General features: G+C 41.1%; 1 protein-coding gene across 3 annotated transcripts in view; it reads right to left on the bottom strand.

Annotated features, from left to right (window-relative positions):
• LOC119555847 (integrin alpha-PS2) overlaps positions 1-18,192 on the bottom strand; it is a 34,869-nt gene that overhangs the window by 1,614 nt on the left and 15,063 nt on the right. For 2 of the 3 annotated variants that reach the window (XM_037867476.1, XM_037867477.1), the window contains exons 4-11: positions 17,896-17,993; positions 11,874-12,000; positions 8,375-8,436; positions 7,703-7,751; positions 5,863-5,937; positions 2,857-4,135; positions 2,557-2,800; positions 283-2,175 (exon numbers count right to left, since the gene is read on the bottom strand). In XM_037867476.1, the coding sequence (XP_037723404.1) occupies positions 283-2,175; positions 2,557-2,800; positions 2,857-4,135; positions 5,863-5,937; positions 7,703-7,751; positions 8,375-8,436; positions 11,874-12,000; positions 17,896-17,993 (3,827 nt within the window). The remainder of the gene's footprint in view (positions 1-282; positions 2,176-2,556; positions 2,801-2,856; positions 4,136-5,862; positions 5,938-7,702; positions 7,752-8,374; positions 8,437-11,873; positions 12,001-17,895; positions 17,994-18,192) is intronic. The other variant, XM_037867478.1, reaches the window with a different exon arrangement.

Below are 18,192 nucleotides of genomic sequence, written 5' to 3'. Positions count from 1 at the left end.
TTATAGATTTGTTTCATAAACTCACTCTTGAGGAAACCAATTCAGATACATTGATTTCAAACAAATTTAAAAGAATGGATTTAAAATCCATCCATTCTTTCACTTTATAAACCATATCAGTTTTATATATATTTTTGAAGGGGAAGAAATCAAAAATTGCAATTTTCAATATCTATTTAACATTACCCAGTGGTAAAACTGTTACGAGTAAATTAAGCTTCGGATACCAAGTTGATCCTGACACCTATTTTCAATATGTTGAAATAAATATCTATAACCCACCTTGTAGAGCAGCCAGACGAGCAGCAGGAAGATGAGTGCTCCGGCACAGGCGGCCAAAACGACGACCCACAGGGGCACCATTTCGGGCTCCTGCAGGGGTTCCGGTTCCGCCTTGTAGAAGATTTCGTGCGTCTTGATGATCGGATCCTTTGGGGCTCCGATGAAGGGCAGCAGGACGACATTGGCCACCGCCAGTGTGGACACATTGAGCGGCACATTCGAGGCCAGCTTCTCCATCGTTTTGGCCACCATGCGTGCCCGGATGGCCACGAAGGCGGCGTCGCCGTCCTCGGTGCCCAGATTGGTGACCACACACCGGATGGTCTTGCACTTGGCCGACTTGCAGGGTGAGTTCAGATCGATCTGGTGGGGCTGCTCTGCGCCGGCTTCCTCTGCCGCCTCATTGGATCTCCGCAGGCGACGTGGACCACCGGAGCTGCTCGAACTGGAGCTACTGCTGCTGCTGCTGCTCCAATGGCCTGGAGTTGCCTGCTGCAGGTTGTCGTCGTCGTAGAAGTCCTCGTTCTCCCGGCCGTAGTAGGGCTTGCTGCCCGAGGAGTAGGTCACATGGTGGGTCTGATAGCCACCGGGTACGCCACTGCTACTGTATTGGGTCTGGCCCTGGTAGGATGTCTGCTGCGGATGTCCCGCCTGGAACTGGGCCTGTTGCTGACCCTGGTAGTGCCCCTGGTTGCCACTGGAGTACTGTCCCTGGCTTTGGCCCAGGCTCTGGCTGGGATTCTGGTATTGCTGCTGACTCCTGTACAGCTCGCTGTCCACATTGCCTCGGTTGAGGGTGCCCAGATCGAAGCCTCCGGCATGGAAGTTGCCATTGCGACCGCCAAATTGGGATTTATCGCTGAAGCTAACGGGGGATCCCAGTCCACCAGTTCCTCCGGAACCCGCCAAGAGGATTTGCTGATGCTGCTGCTGCTGCTGCTGTTGCTGCTGCTGTTGGCTTGGCCAAGTGCGGTAGTTTGAGGAGCCAGTGGAGCTGCTGGAGCTACTGGATTGCTCTACGGGTCTGGCCATCTGGATGTGACCCTGGGTGCTGTGACCACGCAGCTGGGCAGACGGAGCACCTGAACCCAAGCCCGACGAGGAGCTACTGGTGGAGAAGGTGGAAAAGCTGGTCTGATTTATCCTGGGCTCCTGGACCGCCAGACTGGCGCGATCACGATGAATGATGGAGGCATCTCCAATCGATTCCTGCTTATCCTCATCCAAACGTTCCTGCACCTGTTTGGGTGTCAATCTGTTGCCAGCATCCGTGGTGTTGCTAACTATAACACCCTGCACGAATCCCTGGCCTTGGGCCTTCTCCACATGGCCACCAGCTCCAGATTCGGCTGTTGCCCAGCCCGATGAGCTTGCCGATTGTCCAGAGACCTGAACCGAATTCGAAATGGCACCCTGTGCCTGCAGATATGATTTCCTCACCAGCTTCTCGTCCAGCTGGAGATTGTACTCGTTGACCGCCACCTGGTCGCATTGGATCTTGCCGCCGGTCTCCGGTTGATTTAGCAGGTACATAAGGGCATCCCCATTGATGGTCTCGTAGGGCAGATGGATATTGACCTCCGCCTGCTCGATGATCGAGGGACGGTTGTTGCGGATCTCATAGATGTGCACCACCTGGGGTCCAATCTCCTCCTCCTTGGTGGCATTGTTCAGCACATTGTAGTCGTCGGCCTTGTACAGCTGGTAGTCGGGCAGGGAGGTACCCTTGATGTCCAGGTCCGTGTCCACCCAAATGCCCACGCTCTGGCGGATCTTGTTGTCGTAGTCGGAGCCCGGCTTCTCCAGATTCGTCGAGTTGGCCTCCCAATAGAAGTCGTAGCTGGAGGAGCTGCCGTACTTCTCCTCCGGCACCAAAATGATCTTGAAGTGGGCCTAAAAGTGAGATTTAAAATGAGTGTTAGTTGAGATATATAAAAGGAATGTGTCACAGGAAGCGAACGGGTTCTTAAAACACCTGTGAAGGTGTCTATAAGTATGCTGTGTTGTTTATTAGAAATTATCCATTTATTGTTGCATACTTTTGGGCAACGCATAAAGTGATTTTAAAACCCCAGTGGTTGGTATCCCATTAGAGATGGGATCTTAAGTAATTTGTATTTTACTGTACACCTGAAAGGGTATCTAAAAGTATAAGTTGTCGTTTTTTATAGCACACTTTTGGGCACCCCTTCAAGTGCTTTCAAAACCCTTGAGGTTTTTATCTTATAGGGATTGAATCTTAAATCATTTTTATTTTACTGAAGGTACACTCACAATTTTTCCCGACTCCAAGGGATTTCCAATGTCGCACTTGAGCGTGTGATTGTTCTCCGGAGTGGGCGCCGAGCAGGAGATGGGCGTGTCCTTTTTCGCGCCCAGCTGCTCAACCTTCCTGTATTGAAGATCCGGCGGGGTTACCATGTAGAAGGCTGCCTCGAAGGCATCCTCATTGGTGTTCGAGATGAGAACGTCGATGACTAAGGGTTCGGGTGAGCCAAAAAGATACTTGTCCACAGTTCTATAAAGAAGAATATAATGTAAAAGGGATCTATAAGATATTATAGTTGTACCCACGTGACTTCGAGCTTGAGATCCGGTTCGCAGATGTTGTCGGGACCACAGTTCTTCTGAATGTTGATGGCATCCCTAAGGACGATCTCGCGGTTCTGATCGATCACCGGTTCCAGGATGCTCCGCCTTTGCCGAACCATGGGATCCATGGGGCGACTGCTGCGCAGATTGTAGCGGGCCTCGACCTCCAGAGGGGTCAACTTATCCTGCACCTTGTCCAGCAGATAGACAGTCTCATTGAGACAGAACCTCTGGCCATAGTTCAGCCGGATGGTTTGATTTCTGATATTCTTGCCCTCGTCCCGCAGGAAGAACATGCGCGGATTGGGCAGCTTCTTGGCATCCAGCAGCCAGGACACATCGAAGTCCAGTTGCTCGGGAAGATAGCGACCGGTGTAGCTCCAGCAGGTGGTCAGGAGCATGCAGGGCACCTTCTTCTGATCCCTCAGCAGCTGGCAACTGCGATCGTCCAGGCTAATGAGCTTCGAGTTGCTGGCAAAACTGGTCTCGGCATTGACGGCGGCCACTGGACGGGACTTGAAGATGAACACCTGGCCGGAACTGTAGGCACCCACGGCCAGATCTGGATAGGTATTTCCGTCCATATCGAGGCCACCGGAGAGGGCGAAGCCAAAGGTTTTCGGATAGGGCGCTCCCTCCACAATCTGTTCCGACTGGATGATCTGTGATGGTTTGGCCAGTGGACCCAGCGGCGATCCATGGAAGATGTAGACCACGCCACGACCCTCGGGTCCATCATAGGGGGCACCCACTGCAAAGTCCCCGTAGCCATCGCCATTCACATCGCCCAGTGTGGTCAGGGCCAGGCCAAATCTTCCCTTGCTGCGCAATCCATCGCGAATGTGCTCCGTGGTCCAGCGTTTCTCCTCGCTGGGACCTCCCTGCAGCAGGATATACACCCTGCCCACATCGTACTTGCCCTCCACATTTTCGGGATCCGTGTACATGGGCGCACCGATGAGCAGATCATCCAGACCATCGCCATCCACATCGCTGGTCGCCAAGGAGTAGCCAAAGTACTCACCAATCTGGCGACCCGTGATATTGAAGATATTCGCCATGTTCCAGCGATTCACAACGATCCGTCCAACGAGATTACCACCCCGAGGCATGCCAATGGCCACATCCTCGCTGCGATCCCCATCGAAATCACCGGTGACCATCGAGTAACCCAAGTAGGAGTCATCATTCACCGAGGCGCTTTCCGAGGTGGAGAACACCTGATTCTCCGGCCTGGTCACATCGTGGGAACTGGTCATACCTGGGGATTGGGTAAAGAACTGGGGTTACAAACACTTGCCAAGGATTCAGGATTTCATCTCCTTTATCGAATCGGTTGTTTTTTTGGGTGAGTTTGGTTTTCTTCAGTTGCGGTCGAAAAATAGTGATTTATTTACTTTTGAATTCAAATTCTTTTTAACAGAATAACACTCAAGTCACTTTGGTTTTAAAATCTCTTTGAAAAGTAATTTAAGGTTCCCAAAAGTATGCAGTGTTTATGTTTAAAATATATGGTTGCATACTTTTAGACGATATCTTATACTTGCGATTTCTGTGACATCCGTAAGTATTTTTAAATATTTTTTTTTAAATATGTTTTACAAATTACTATTGTTTTGACCGCAACTGTTTTGGCACATATGGCTAAATGGGCATGCTGGGCCAGAACAAACAACGATAACAACAATGATGAGCACATGGTGAGATGGCACATGGAACTTTTAACTACTCCCAGCCAAGGAAGCCACAACAACAATTAAAACAAGATACTACACTACGTTTTTGGATGATTACGTGTATATGTCTGATTACAGGGGCACTACAAACAAACATGCTGGGAAAACGTGCTGAGATTATGATTAGTTTGCATTCCAGTTAGTACAGTCAAGGCCCGAAATAAGCTACATGCTCTTAAAAATATAAGCTACGCAGATTTTACGGCCAGACGAAGGGTACGATACAAGTCGGGCAGCAAGAGAAAATATATCTATTTTTTATTTTTTCAAAATATTTCACTTCTTATCATAGGTTTTAAATTCTGCTAATTTCCTAACACTAACAAAAAAAAAACCATTATTTTTTAACCTTGTGAACTTTGTTACAATCTAAAGTAAGAAACTATAGTATAAATGTAAGGAATTGAAAATGTAGAGCTAGTTAGTGATAGGATATTCTCAGCTCTATAATTCGTATAAAACTAACATTTTGTAAAAACAAAATGTGTTATCTCTTTTAAAGGATAGAAGATATATAAAATCCCTTAAAACCTCCGAATTTTGTTTGCACTTTTCATATTAATAAAACCGCTTTCTGTTAAAGAACTATATAATTCGGCTTTTCGGAAAAAGTATATTGTTGCATACTTTATGACAGCCTTAAAGGAAAGTAAAATATTTTGAATATAACCATAAGATCTCTCTCTGCCGTTCCGTGACACCTTTGTCAAAGCCACCCCTTTAGGGATAACCCAGGATCAGATGAAAGAGAAATAAATATATATACACCACTTTACCAAAACAATTTCTTTTTCATCGAACTGATCCTAAAAAGAGAAAAGCAGTTAGGCCAACAACCATTAAAGCAATCTTTGGCAAAGCGGGTGGTACGTAGTTTTTTCTTTAAGCCTCAGGAACCAAATATATTAATAGGCAAAGCTGTCTAGCGACTTCTGTTGGGACCCATCAAACAAATCTATATAGTTTGCTTTGTTTTTCGATGGGTTGCCCAGGGTGTTTTCTTATATCGATGAATGATGTTGGATAGAGTTTTCATGAGGTTTGATTTCATATATTTTACTTTTGATTGTCAGACACCGTTAATGGGACTCTCAATGGAGCTTGTGTTTATGTGGGTGGGTGTTTGTGTTTAGGTAATTTTTTTGAGCTGGGTTAATGTTCGTAGGTACAGTTTCAGTTGAGTTTTGAGGCAGTGGGTGAGAAGCATAGTTGCTGTTTGTTTTTACTTTTTTTACGATTTTATTATTATTACCTCCAGTGCCGAAGGGCTGATAAAGAGGCGGCTTAAATGGAAACTCGGCATCGGGCGGTATCGAGTAGGTTTGTCCTTTTTATGGTTTTTGTTTTCGGTATATCGAGGTTTTGTTTTTTTGATAGCAACAGAAGTTGTTGGGGAGAATGTTGATTGGGATTCGGTATTGGTTTTCGGGTTCATGTGATCGAGTGGTGCGGTTCGGTTTTTGGGAATCGGTACAGAATGCATTACACATTTTCATATCATTTGAAGTTCGGTACAAAATCGCATGCATTTTGCCCCGATACACAGGATATTGATTGAGTGTAGAGTGAGACAGAGGGTGGAGGAAGGAGCAAAAAATATAAAGAGAAAGAGAGAACATAATTTTGATTAATCAGATCAGGAAGAACATTACGCGTTATACGGTACAGGTACAGTTACAATTACAGTTAAAGATACGATTACAGTTACAGTTAACGTTAAAGTTACAGTAGAAAATCTTGTATCAAATACGGTACGAAAGTAAATGCAGCTAACTTCGATTTGGTTAAATTAACATTAAGTTAAGATTAACAATAGTTAAGATTTACGGTTATATTGCTGACTCCTGCTGTCGAGTTGTGAATGATATTGGAGTTAGCAAAAAACAGTTTTTTAATTTTCCGTGTACTACTCAGGTACTGGGTACAATTTCGAAAGGTACAATATTGTTAGCTTTTAGCAGCGACAATGGTGCGACGTTAAGCCGATTGGGGTTAAACGATTTGGTAGACAACAACTCGACAACACAATATATATATTGACGTCACGAAACTTAGTCAACTCTACTTTTTCTATAACTGTGTATTTGACGACTGTATCTAACGGATACAAAGTTGTACCAAATTTTAAATATTGATTTTACATTATCCATTTCCAAAATGTCATTTGTAGTTGATGCCATTAATAAACAAACGTTGAGAAATACACACTTATCGGCTTTAAAAAATATTTTCTATGTAACAAGACAATTTTACAAAATGTACATCCAAATTTGTAAATTTGTCTGTAAAACACAGTGTTAAATGGCCCTGACTTATAAAAATAGGCTTCTACAATCTAGCTATGGATTTTTTATCGACTAGACGAAGTTACAATGCGACATGCACTCTAAATACATCTTAGTCTATAGCTAAATCTAGCATTCCATCTTCTACAGATGCATTTGGATGATACCCACTTAGAACTACAGATCGAGTGTTAGAGACGGGTAAACATAAGTTCCTAATTACATAGGAACGGAATTAGGATCGGGTATTACGATACAAACATATAACTAGACCCATATTATGCGGACAGTATCCATTTTATTGCGTATCTATTAAGTTACTTAGGTTAAGGACTATCAATAGAGAAAAAAATTAAACACACGAGGGAATAAATAGGATAAACTATGGTAAGGGTACTATGTTAATGCAATCATTTTGATTTTGTACATCGGAAGGCAATCAAAATTCAATATTTTCGTGGACTTTATAGCAAGGGGAAGGACTTGGACAAACGCTAAATGAAAACGGGGATAACGAAGTTCAAATTTCAAACCAAACTACGTGTGTGTGGGTGTGTGTTCTTGTGTTCGATTGGGATCGTCTAGGGTTTAAGGATATTACTTATAGTTCTAGCTATGACTAAATACATTGGATAAATTTCGATCGTCTCATTGAGACAAGAGGTACTAGAAAGAACAACAACTTCAAAATACATACAGTAAAATTAACTCGTCTCAAGAGACAAAAAGGTATTGAGGTACGGATAAATAAATAAATAAGAAGTAGAACAACGGTACACGGTACATGTGGGAAAAACGTGCACTTACCTTGCCAGTACCAACTGCCAGGTGCGCCAATGAACAAGCGCGATCCATTCTACAACGGGAGAAAAAAGGTTACGTATATATAAACATATGTAGGTATATAATAGTCAAATCGAATGCTGGGGATGCAATTGCGAATGCAAATGTTATGCCACGATCCCAACGAGGTGCCAACTAAACGTGCCCATGTCTGTCCATCCGTCTGTCTTTTCCGAACCATTCCATGCATATAATAACTCAATGAAACCCAAAAAAAAAGAGAAGGAAAAATAAACCTTTTGGAGGTCTAGAGATCGGATTCTGGTTGTCTCGGCGTAAGTGGAACTCGAAATGCTCTTGGTTTTATTGAGAATATATAGAGGGTTAGGCTTCTCTTAAAAGTAATTTCTCAATCAAGCTTGTGAACGTTTCAAAATGTATTAGTATAAAACGATATGATCTATGTATATGGCACCCCACTCTAAATGCCAAAATATAACTAGAGTTTTATAATCACTCGCAAAGCTGTCCAAAAGTATGCTGCAATATATTTCCAATTCCGTAAATTTTTTACTGCACACTTTTAGACGTAGCTTCAAGTGATTCCAAAACCTTAGTGATTACCTAATTCCAAACAGCCGTTTATAAATATTAGTTTACCCCATTTTCGATAGGGTATACCCACTGAATACTTACACCGTTGATCGCTGCACTAAATCCAGCCTGACACGAGCCCTGGCGATGATAACCCCAGTTGTCTGCAAAGAGAGATGGAAATGCATAGCATAAGTGAGTGATTGGGCAAAAAAAAATATAGGGAGGCTGGGGCAAGGGTATGTCAGTCACACATAGTTGACCATTTAGGCATTGTGCGATTGCGTTTGCGATTGCGATTTCATCATAAATGTTCGCAGGGCCCCGGGGTTTCTGAAATGGGAACGGTGTGTGGGACAATAAATTGCAAATAATTACCGATGCAATGCAATAAATTGCGCTGCTATTTGTCAGCCGAGAGCTGGACGAGAGTTGGACGAGCGTTGGAGCAACATAAAAGGATTAGAGCGCGCCTTTGGGGCAAGATCTTCGCCTGCCAAAGCGATGGACATTGAAATGAAAACACAACAATAAAAGCAGCCCCAACTGCGGAGCGGCAAACAAAAAGATCAAGACGAGGCCCAAAGTGGAGACGGCATCAGCACATACATATATCCACATCCACATCCACATCCATTGCCACACATCCTTTTGTTGGCCCCGCCTTTTGTTTGTTTGCTTGTTTGTCCGGCAAAGTGTCTGGCGAATGTTGCCTTGCTACCAAATACGAAATCACGTAACATCAGCAAAAAGATCAACAAAATAGAGTGAAAGACGAGCCGCAAGATACCCTTTGAATCATATAATCATGGTCAAAAGTACTTCAATAAAGCAAAGTTTATTTGGGCTCCGATATATGATGTGTCAATAGGTTTTAAAAACAAACAACAACATTTATTTCATTGATGCACAAAGTTTGTGGCGCCCCCGGTGGGGCCTTCATTAAAATTTTTGTTTTGCCGACCCCGGGTGAACTTAAGATCTTTTTTAAGCTATCACAGTAGGGCTTAGTTTTAACGAGCCTCTAAAATTAGTTTGTTGAACTGGTGATATCCTCCACCTAAGAGAAGAGTATACAACAACAACATTATGTCGCATGTGCGGATAAAAGCCAGGCCTCCAATACAGAAACAAAAGGGTAGGAAAAGGGGGACTTGGGCATGGAGCAAAAACAACAGAGAAATCAACAGGCAGATCGTGCGTTTGATCAAATTAAACGATAACAATTTGTCTCGAAGTGTTTCAATTTGAGCGCAGCGACAGCAGCGACGGCAGCAACATGTTGCTGCTGGCACCGGCAATCGCATAAGTCAACTCTTTTACTCGATTTTTTTTTTTGATTTTTTCGTAACTCGTAACTCGCACACAGGTCCTCTTCGCGTACGTGAGCATACCCATGGCATTGTCTTCGCAGTTGTATGTAGTAATTCCCATAATAAAATCGCCCCGTCTTGAATTACAATTAGTTTTTTTTAGCAAGGGCACGCCGAGATCTCCACTCCTTTGTCGACATTTCAACTTGGCTGTTGGTCACTCGATTGTTTTGTACTCTTCTTTGATTTACCCATGCCTTTTTTTATTCCTCGGTCTGTGTTTCCTTTAACTATTTACTTTGGCATTTTGTGCGTTAAGTTGGTATTTATTGCTTTCAGTGATGTCGGAATGTGCTGAACGGACTGTCAGGATGAGTTGCCTCTGATGTTGCTGCTAATCATTTCACAACAACAGCGCTATGTCAGCATTAATAACGCAACAACAAGACCACTGGGAATCGAGTTGGCCCATTCGTATGTGCTTAGAATCTATAAATCGCCAGGCGGATTGAGCAATCGCCATGGAAAAGGGGCCTAAACTAATATAAAAATGCAACTAGTTCAGAGAAACCATAAAACAAATGGTAATATAAATAAAACAAAATATTAAATAAAAATAAAATATTAATACAAATAAAACACATATAGATGTTTTGGAAATATAACTAGGTCAATACAATTTAACATTTAGAATGAATCAGTTTATTACAGCCACTCCAGTTGTCTCAGACTCAGGCAAATTCGATGTAAATTTTCATCATTTTCTTAGCCATTCCACGAACCAATAAGCAAACAAGCAATAAATGGGCAGAAGCAAAAGCAATTCTTCCGTATGATAAACTAGTTCAAGAGTCACAACCCCAACTAATGGCCATATGCCAGCCCCCATATAAAAAGACTAATACGTAAACACACATATATACGGATATAGCTCCTTAAAAATCCGAAAGATATATGCAGATGTACATACATACGTCTGTTGAATGCTTTGCTTCTGCGAGGGAAGGCTAAAAATAATCACACCTTCTCGAAACTTTGCGGAGGAGAAGGACGGAAATGCCCCATGTGTGCTCGCTTTTATATGTACGCCCATTTATATAGACCTAGATATAGTCGGTATAAAGCGATGACTAACCAAACAAATTTGGCAGGCTGTCCCAAAGGCCATAAAGAAAAACACTGAATAATCAGAAAAGAAGGGAAAGTAATGTGAGGTAAAAGCAGGAAAAACAAATGCATCACAACGAAGAAAATAAAACTTTGAACATCAGATTAAATATTTTTAGATATAGTAACATTGAAGCGCTACAAACTACACAGAATGGATATGTTTTTCAAGTTTTCGTCGGTCCGTATTTGTCGGCTGTCAAGTCGCATAAATCTTTCATTGGATCCAGGTGGGTGGAGATTTTCTGGGTTGCAAAGGTTTACGATATAATCTAATGCTGTTGGCTTATGTTTCCAAATGACGTCGAATTAATCACTTAGGGCCAAGGTGTAATGGAAAAATGAGAGAACATCAAAAACGGGCAACTAAGTGGAATGTACGCTTTCAAACAGCTGCATCCTAGAATTTTTACAGAAAGCTCTATTTCCATCGCGATTGGATAATAAACATTATACGCCAAATGGGGTCTTGAGAATATTGTTTCGAATATGAAATTATTACTTCTAGATGACGCAAAATTTAAAAGGTGGGTATGTCCGTGATCAAATCCAAGGTTTATGAAATAATTGTTTTTAATTCGAACTCATTTTGATTTACTTAGATTCTTACAGTGAAAGGATCATTATTTAACACCACTTTTAATGTCTATTAGGTACAAGTATGTTTAGAAAAAGGAAGGTTTGTCCGGGTACAAGACGGAGATATGTGAACTATTTTTTTTTTAATTTCATACCACTATTCTTTAAAGTGAAAATATTTTTTTTAATCTGCTTAAAAAATCAAATTTTATTCTGCAACTTGTTCCAGTCACCTCAATTGTTGCCCAACCGATTGTCGAGCATTCTTGACACTTTTCACTTTCCCTCAAGTTGCCGTTATCCGATACTGGGGCACTACCAAACAAAAAAGAAAATAAAGCTAAGGAGAAAAAAAGTGAAGCAACAAAAGCCGAAGGAATGCCAGCGACTGACAGTTTGAATTTCGCTTTTCAAGGGATTCCCTGCCGCTCGAATTACAGAATCACACCGAATCGGAGGTCGAATTAGGCCTGTGGTGTGGGTTAATGTTAATGTTAATCCCGGGCAGGGATACCCGGTCCCTCCGATATACGACTACTCACTTGTCCGGCAGGGGGAGACCTCGTAGAACTGCTCGAAGTTGTGCGAGGTGAAGCAGGTGCCCACGGGATCAATGCGGAACGCCTTCGATGGCGTCATCGTGTGGAACACATAGCGCGGTGCACAGGCCTGCAATGAGAGATGGAAATGGAAATCAATGGAGATGCAGTAAAGTGCACAGTAAGAAAATGTTGTAGCATCCCATTTGTACGCAACTATGTATTTTAAACTCAGAAGTACAATGAATTTATTTAGAAAGAAGACCTTCTTTTATTCACTGCCTACTTTTAGACAACCTAGTAATTTGTGTGGAACCCCCATGTATTTTCTTATCAAAAATCTTATTTTCTATAAATTATCAGTAAATTTAAACCAATTTTTAATAACCATTTCATGTAATATCACTAATACTTACATTTTTATTCCTTTTACTTAACATTTAAAACTATGATATATATTTTGATATTATTTTAGCTATAACACCTTTTTTCATGTGTAGATGAAAGAGACAGGGGCAGGCATGGAAATTATTTGGTGAAGATGTGAGACAATGGCAGGCCAGCAGCAACGGCAAAGTCATGGAGCTCTGAGGCCCTCCTAAAATGGCCAAAGCGAATTAACAGACCCCATATCCACCAAGCACAGTGGGGCAAAAGTTCTAGAAAAGATATCAATCCTTGGCTGAGTTCAATATTATAATAGATCTTCAAGTCTTTTAAGTTCCTTACAAAAAATTTTTAGAGGAAGAAGTAACTTCTAAATATAGTTGAATAATATAATATTTTATGAAAATATATAGATTAGATTAAGTTTCCCTAGATATTGACCCACTGTGCGTGGGGAGTGAGTTAACCTCGTCGCATTGGATCGCTTCGCATCCCAGCCGATCTGTGTGTTTATATAGTTTTATAATGTATAAATGGCTGGCAGTTGGACATAAAACACGCACGAGACTCGGGGTCTCAGCCATCTCTGTCGCAGTGCCGTTCCAAATATGGTCAGCGGCTGGAGTTTTGTGGCATGAGGCATGGGGCATGGGGCAGGAACAGCCGAAGCAGCAGGCATCAGCATCAGCGTCAAGATCTTAGGCCGGGCCATTGTCTCCGCACTGCAATTACTTTTACAAATTTATACATATTGTGCCATTTATGGCAACCAGTGGCTCTCTGTATCTGTCGCTTTTCCGCCCAGCCCCCTCCTTTTGGCAACTCTGACATAAACTCAAAATGACGCGCTATCGCCAAAAATGCATGCTGATCGAAAATCGGATGGGAGCGGATGGAGGAGGCGAACCATTCAAATGCCCCATTGAATCACAAATCTATGGGCCAGGCCATATTATGCAAGCAGGCGCAGAATCGGGCAAACAAAAAAATCACAGTCCAGCTAACCCTACACTTTAAGAAACATAAGATCATATCAATTTCATACTTACTAAAAGTCTAACTGAAAACATATATCACACGGTAATCATAGGAGATTCGAAAGCACATATAAAAGTGCTTAAGAGTATGCAACTATATATTTTTTATAATTTTACTGCATACTTTTAGATATCTCATAATTGATTTTTGAAACACCACTCCATTTAAGTCATTATTTAAAGATTATTTAAAAAGAAAAAAATTTAAAAAGAAGGCAACGGAAACATTTCGATACTGCATAGAAAATCGTTTTCAATTCCCAAGTCGTTTTTCACTATGACGATTTGAATGATAATTAGTATCCTTAACTGTGTTATTCATAATTAAATCAGCTACCTTAATATACCTCGATGTTTTCCCTTGTGTATCCGTAAGAAATGGGAAAATAATAAAAAACAAGAGACTGAGAGTTGCACCAGACAATCGACTTGCCGCTGGGCACTCGGGGGAGCGATGAACAATTCAATTGAAATTCCCAACAATTGCCCGCGTGGACCATTGTCCATGCCATGATCAATAAGTTAATAGCAATTTCCTATTAAAAACTTTATTATCAGTTGGCCGGCAGACAGATTCTTTTGCGGGCTTTGCGGCCAACAGTCTGCAGTTCGCGGTAGAATAGTTAGATATGCAAATGAGGAGCGGCCGGAGGAGAATGGATCCCGAAAACAGGTCCGCAGTTGCTCTTCATACCGAGCATTGAAATCAAAAATTATGGTTATGAATATGGGTTTTGACCAAGAGTGGGGAGTGATATATACGAAATCGCTACCATTGCGAGATGTACTTTTTATAGATCAAGCATTTTAAACAAGGTAAAAAGTTATTTACCCTGTAGATTTATTGGTTCTTTAATTTAATTTCAATGCTCAAAATGTTTAAATTTTAATTTTACATGGATACATCGGTTAACCTACTTTAAAAGTGGTAAATATTTATAAACTTTTCCTGCCTTTAACCCAAATGAAAAGTAATAAACAAATAAAGGAATTATTTACAAATCAACACCAGCAAGATATGACTTTAACGATTGTGAAAGTATTAATGATATTGGGTCAGCCTTTATTGCCGCGAATTTGGGCCAAGGATCAGACAACAATTGGATGCTGTGATCCAAAAAAATGGTGTGAGATCACAGAGCGACTGTAGCCCCAATCAACAACTTGTCGCCGAGTGGGCGGGGTGGTCATCGCCACCGCCCACAATGGCCATGATCGGCAATCAGCGGCACAACACCAAGGTGACATCACTGTGAACTCACTCACTCACTCACTAGCGTCTCACCCGTCTCTTTCTTCCCACATATAGCCGTCTCTTTCACAGCTGCCCTCGCCCGGGGGCATGTGCCGCATGTCGTGCGGTCTCGTTTCGCTACGTTTTTATTTCCATACCCATTATTCGAAAGTTACTGGGTATACCAGTGTGGGTCAGGTGCTTATAGCCGAAATAATGTAAAAATGGTGATGGGCTTTGAAATCACTTTTCGTGGTGTCAAAAAGTATGCAGTAAAACATGAAACCTTGATTTTCGGAATGAATCCGAAGAAGTTTCGAATATAAAATATATTGTTGCATAATTATAGGGTGTATAGTAATGGTGATCAGTAGGGTTTTGAAATCCCTTATAAAGGTGTCAAAAAGTATGCTGTAAAACAAGAAACGTTGCATTTCGGAATGAATCCGTAAAACCTTCGGATGGATTGAGGAAAAAGTACTTATAAAGTGACTTATAAATCCTAATGTTTTCCTATGATAAAATTAAAATATGAAAACTATTTTTTTTGCATTTTAGAGAAAATTTTCTTGATCGAAAAATAAAACAAATTAAACAACTAAAAATTTTAAAATTTCCAAAAAATTATAATTCCGCTTTTAAATCAAAATTAAACTTGCAGTGGAGCAGAGATAGTTCAAAAACGACAAGAAATTTCGTTAGTATGCTAACAGATATTTTTAGGTACATTTAAAAATGCTGAGTCCAGATCTTGGAACTGATTTAGGTATCTTTTAGTCGGTTAAGATCCCGGCTCTCTTCGAGAGATGCTGTTTGGTTTGCAGTGTTCCGATTGCGACATGATCATCGACACGATCTGTGAAATTGCCAGCGCTATTGAACTCAAATATGGCCAGGGCACTCGCACACAGATATATATCGGTATATATATATAGTATATATGAGGGAGGAAGGCATCGGAGGATCCCAGAGTTGGCCATGGGCCTAGCCGATTTGGCATCTGCATCTGCATTCGGCTCGGGGGCCTCCAGATATTCTTCGGCATTCGCAATGGTAACGTCTGCATGTCGACCATGTCAAACGTGTTGACTTTTGACTTCAGCTGTTGTTTTTCCTTTTTATTCCATTGCTCCCACAACAAAACCAACAGGAGGAACCGACGGCGTCTGCAAAAGTGCAGTTTAATGTCTCAAAAATTTATCGTTGGCGTTTTGGTATGCACTCTGCTCCAAACATGGGCAATAAACCACATAAACAAAAAAAAACGAACCAAAAAAAGAAAACAAAATCGGCCAAAAAACAAAAGACCAAATACAGACAGAGACCTCAAAACTACTAAAACCAAGCGAAAAGAAAGCCCAAACAAAGCCAACGAAAATCGTTCAAAATATGTTAAGCTGCAAGGAAATAAGCCGGGAACACGACAAAACAATTTAGTTTTAAAGAATGGAAACGGTTGACATGCCAAAAAAATGAGCCGGGCTAAAGGTCACTTCGGAGTACTTAGGGTTATGAAACCAGTTACGATTGTTAGTTGTCTTTACTTTGCCTAAAGCTCAATGAAATATGTGAACATATATATAAGGTAAAGCACTTTATATTTTATTTTTATTAAAAGTATCAACTAAGTTTTAACCCGTTTTTAAAAACAAATATAACCAGGTTCTAAAGAATTCACCTCTGATGTGTCTAAAAGTATGCAGTGATTTTTTTTACTTTAAAAGTTGCATACTTTTTGACACCTTGAGCCCCTTTAAAAAACTAAAAGTCACGTAAATATATCATTTAAATTAGGCAAATTCTGAAGAGGTATGGCTAAAACTAAATTGTAGTGCCACCTGATGATATAATCCCTTTAAGCCCACAGCAATAACACACCGACTGATGTAATGATGATGTGTTCCAGTAATTCTGTAGGGCACTTGGCGCAGCGAAAATCAATCGATGGATGACCTGCTCCTCCCCATCCGGTTAATGGGCATTTGAAGGCCAGTCCCAGTCCCAGACCCAGATCCAGGTTCCCATTTCACGCTTCCCATTTGGCGGAAGTGACCTGACCTGGCCACAACAACAAGAAGAGGAAGAAAGCACACGAGAATAGGACGTACTGGCCATCAATGTTAACGGCTCTTGGTGCGCCAGGGCCAAAATCAAATGGGCCAAATCAAAGTTAATTGAGAACTAAAGTGAAAATCAAATGTTTATGGTGGGTGGGCGGTCAACAAGCGGCCAACAAAAGAAGCCAACGCCAACGCAATTAACAAAGACATGGCGCACCTTAAAGACTCCGCGCTACCAAAGCAGAAAAGCATACGAGCACTGTGGCACCAAAGCAGCAAAGCACACTTGCACAAAGAGAAATATGTTATAATATGAAACCAATTCTTTAAGGCATTTCTTTCTTATAAAAACTTATAAGAAAAAGGGATTATTATCGAATATAGTAAGTTTATAAAGTTTTTTTTTGTCTTTAATTAAAGAAGTTACAAAAAAAATATTTTAAATCTGCTTTTTTTGACATATCAGTGCATTTAAATGTGTTAAAAGCCACTAATATTTAAGTTAATATATAAATTAAGTGCCCTAATGATTTCTCTCCGTGTACCAACACAGAACTGTATCTGAGCATTGGTATCTTATTATAGTTTTCTATCTGCCTTGGGTTTCTTTTGTGGTTTACTTGACGCAATCCACCGGTGAACCGCAGTGATGACAAAATCATAGAAAACGAAATCCAAACCCAAATACAATTCCAAATCCGAACCCATTGAGAACACAGTCTTTTTTAACACCCACTGACATCTAACGGCAAAACACAGTGAATACCGAAAGACAGCCATAAAAGCGGTAGTTTTCCCCAGAGATTTTCTTGGCATATGATGGAAAAGGTGTCAGTTACACTATGAGGTGGGCGAATACCATTAGTTCCCTTGCACTTTCAATGCAATTTGACATTTTAACGAGCGGTTGATGATGCCATCATTGATGGACATTAAAATCGGAACGAACTGGGGCTTTCAAATAGTAGGTCGTCTTGCGGTCTGCGGAAAATGAAAGTATCTCACTGTTTAGTCCTCACTTTGTTTGTCCCATAAAGCAGGGTTCTAAAGGGCGATAATGGGTGTCATCGGCGGGCTGCATACTTTTAAAAGCTTACTAAAAGGGAACCATTAAAACCTTAACCTATAAAACTAAAATTGAAAGTAAAAGTTGCCTGGTTATTTATATAGTCACCGAAATATGGTTAAGTCTATAATGATCAAGGGAAAAATGGATCTCTATTTAAATTTCTATATATTTTAATACAAAATATTAATATATTTGCTATATTTCTTAGTCATTTAAATATTATTATTTTTTAACTTACCACAACCAAGTCACTATCCCGACTAGTGGCCACCGTAGCGCCTAACCATTGATAGGATTTCCTGTCCACGACCTCCTTATCCACATTTCGATTGTTGCCTGGTATAAAAAGAGAAATTCATATTATTAACTTGGCAAATAATCATCCGACATCTTTATTTCGCAAACAGCAAAGCATATAAATTAAGCAAAGATAATAAACCTAATTTTTAAATATACGCAAGAAGCGGGCAAAGATTAAGATATGAGGATAGCGAAAGCAAAGACGAAGAAATAATTCAGACAAAATGTGGACGGA

Source organism: Drosophila subpulchrella, chromosome X (genome assembly GCF_014743375.2).
Source record: "Drosophila subpulchrella strain 33 F10 #4 breed RU33 chromosome X, RU_Dsub_v1.1 Primary Assembly, whole genome shotgun sequence".
In the NCBI taxonomy this organism is placed as follows: Eukaryota; Metazoa; Arthropoda; class Insecta; order Diptera; family Drosophilidae; genus Drosophila; species Drosophila subpulchrella.
The sequence above is the reverse complement of the archived record's forward strand: the minus strand, read 5'-3'. Positions and strand labels throughout refer to the sequence as shown.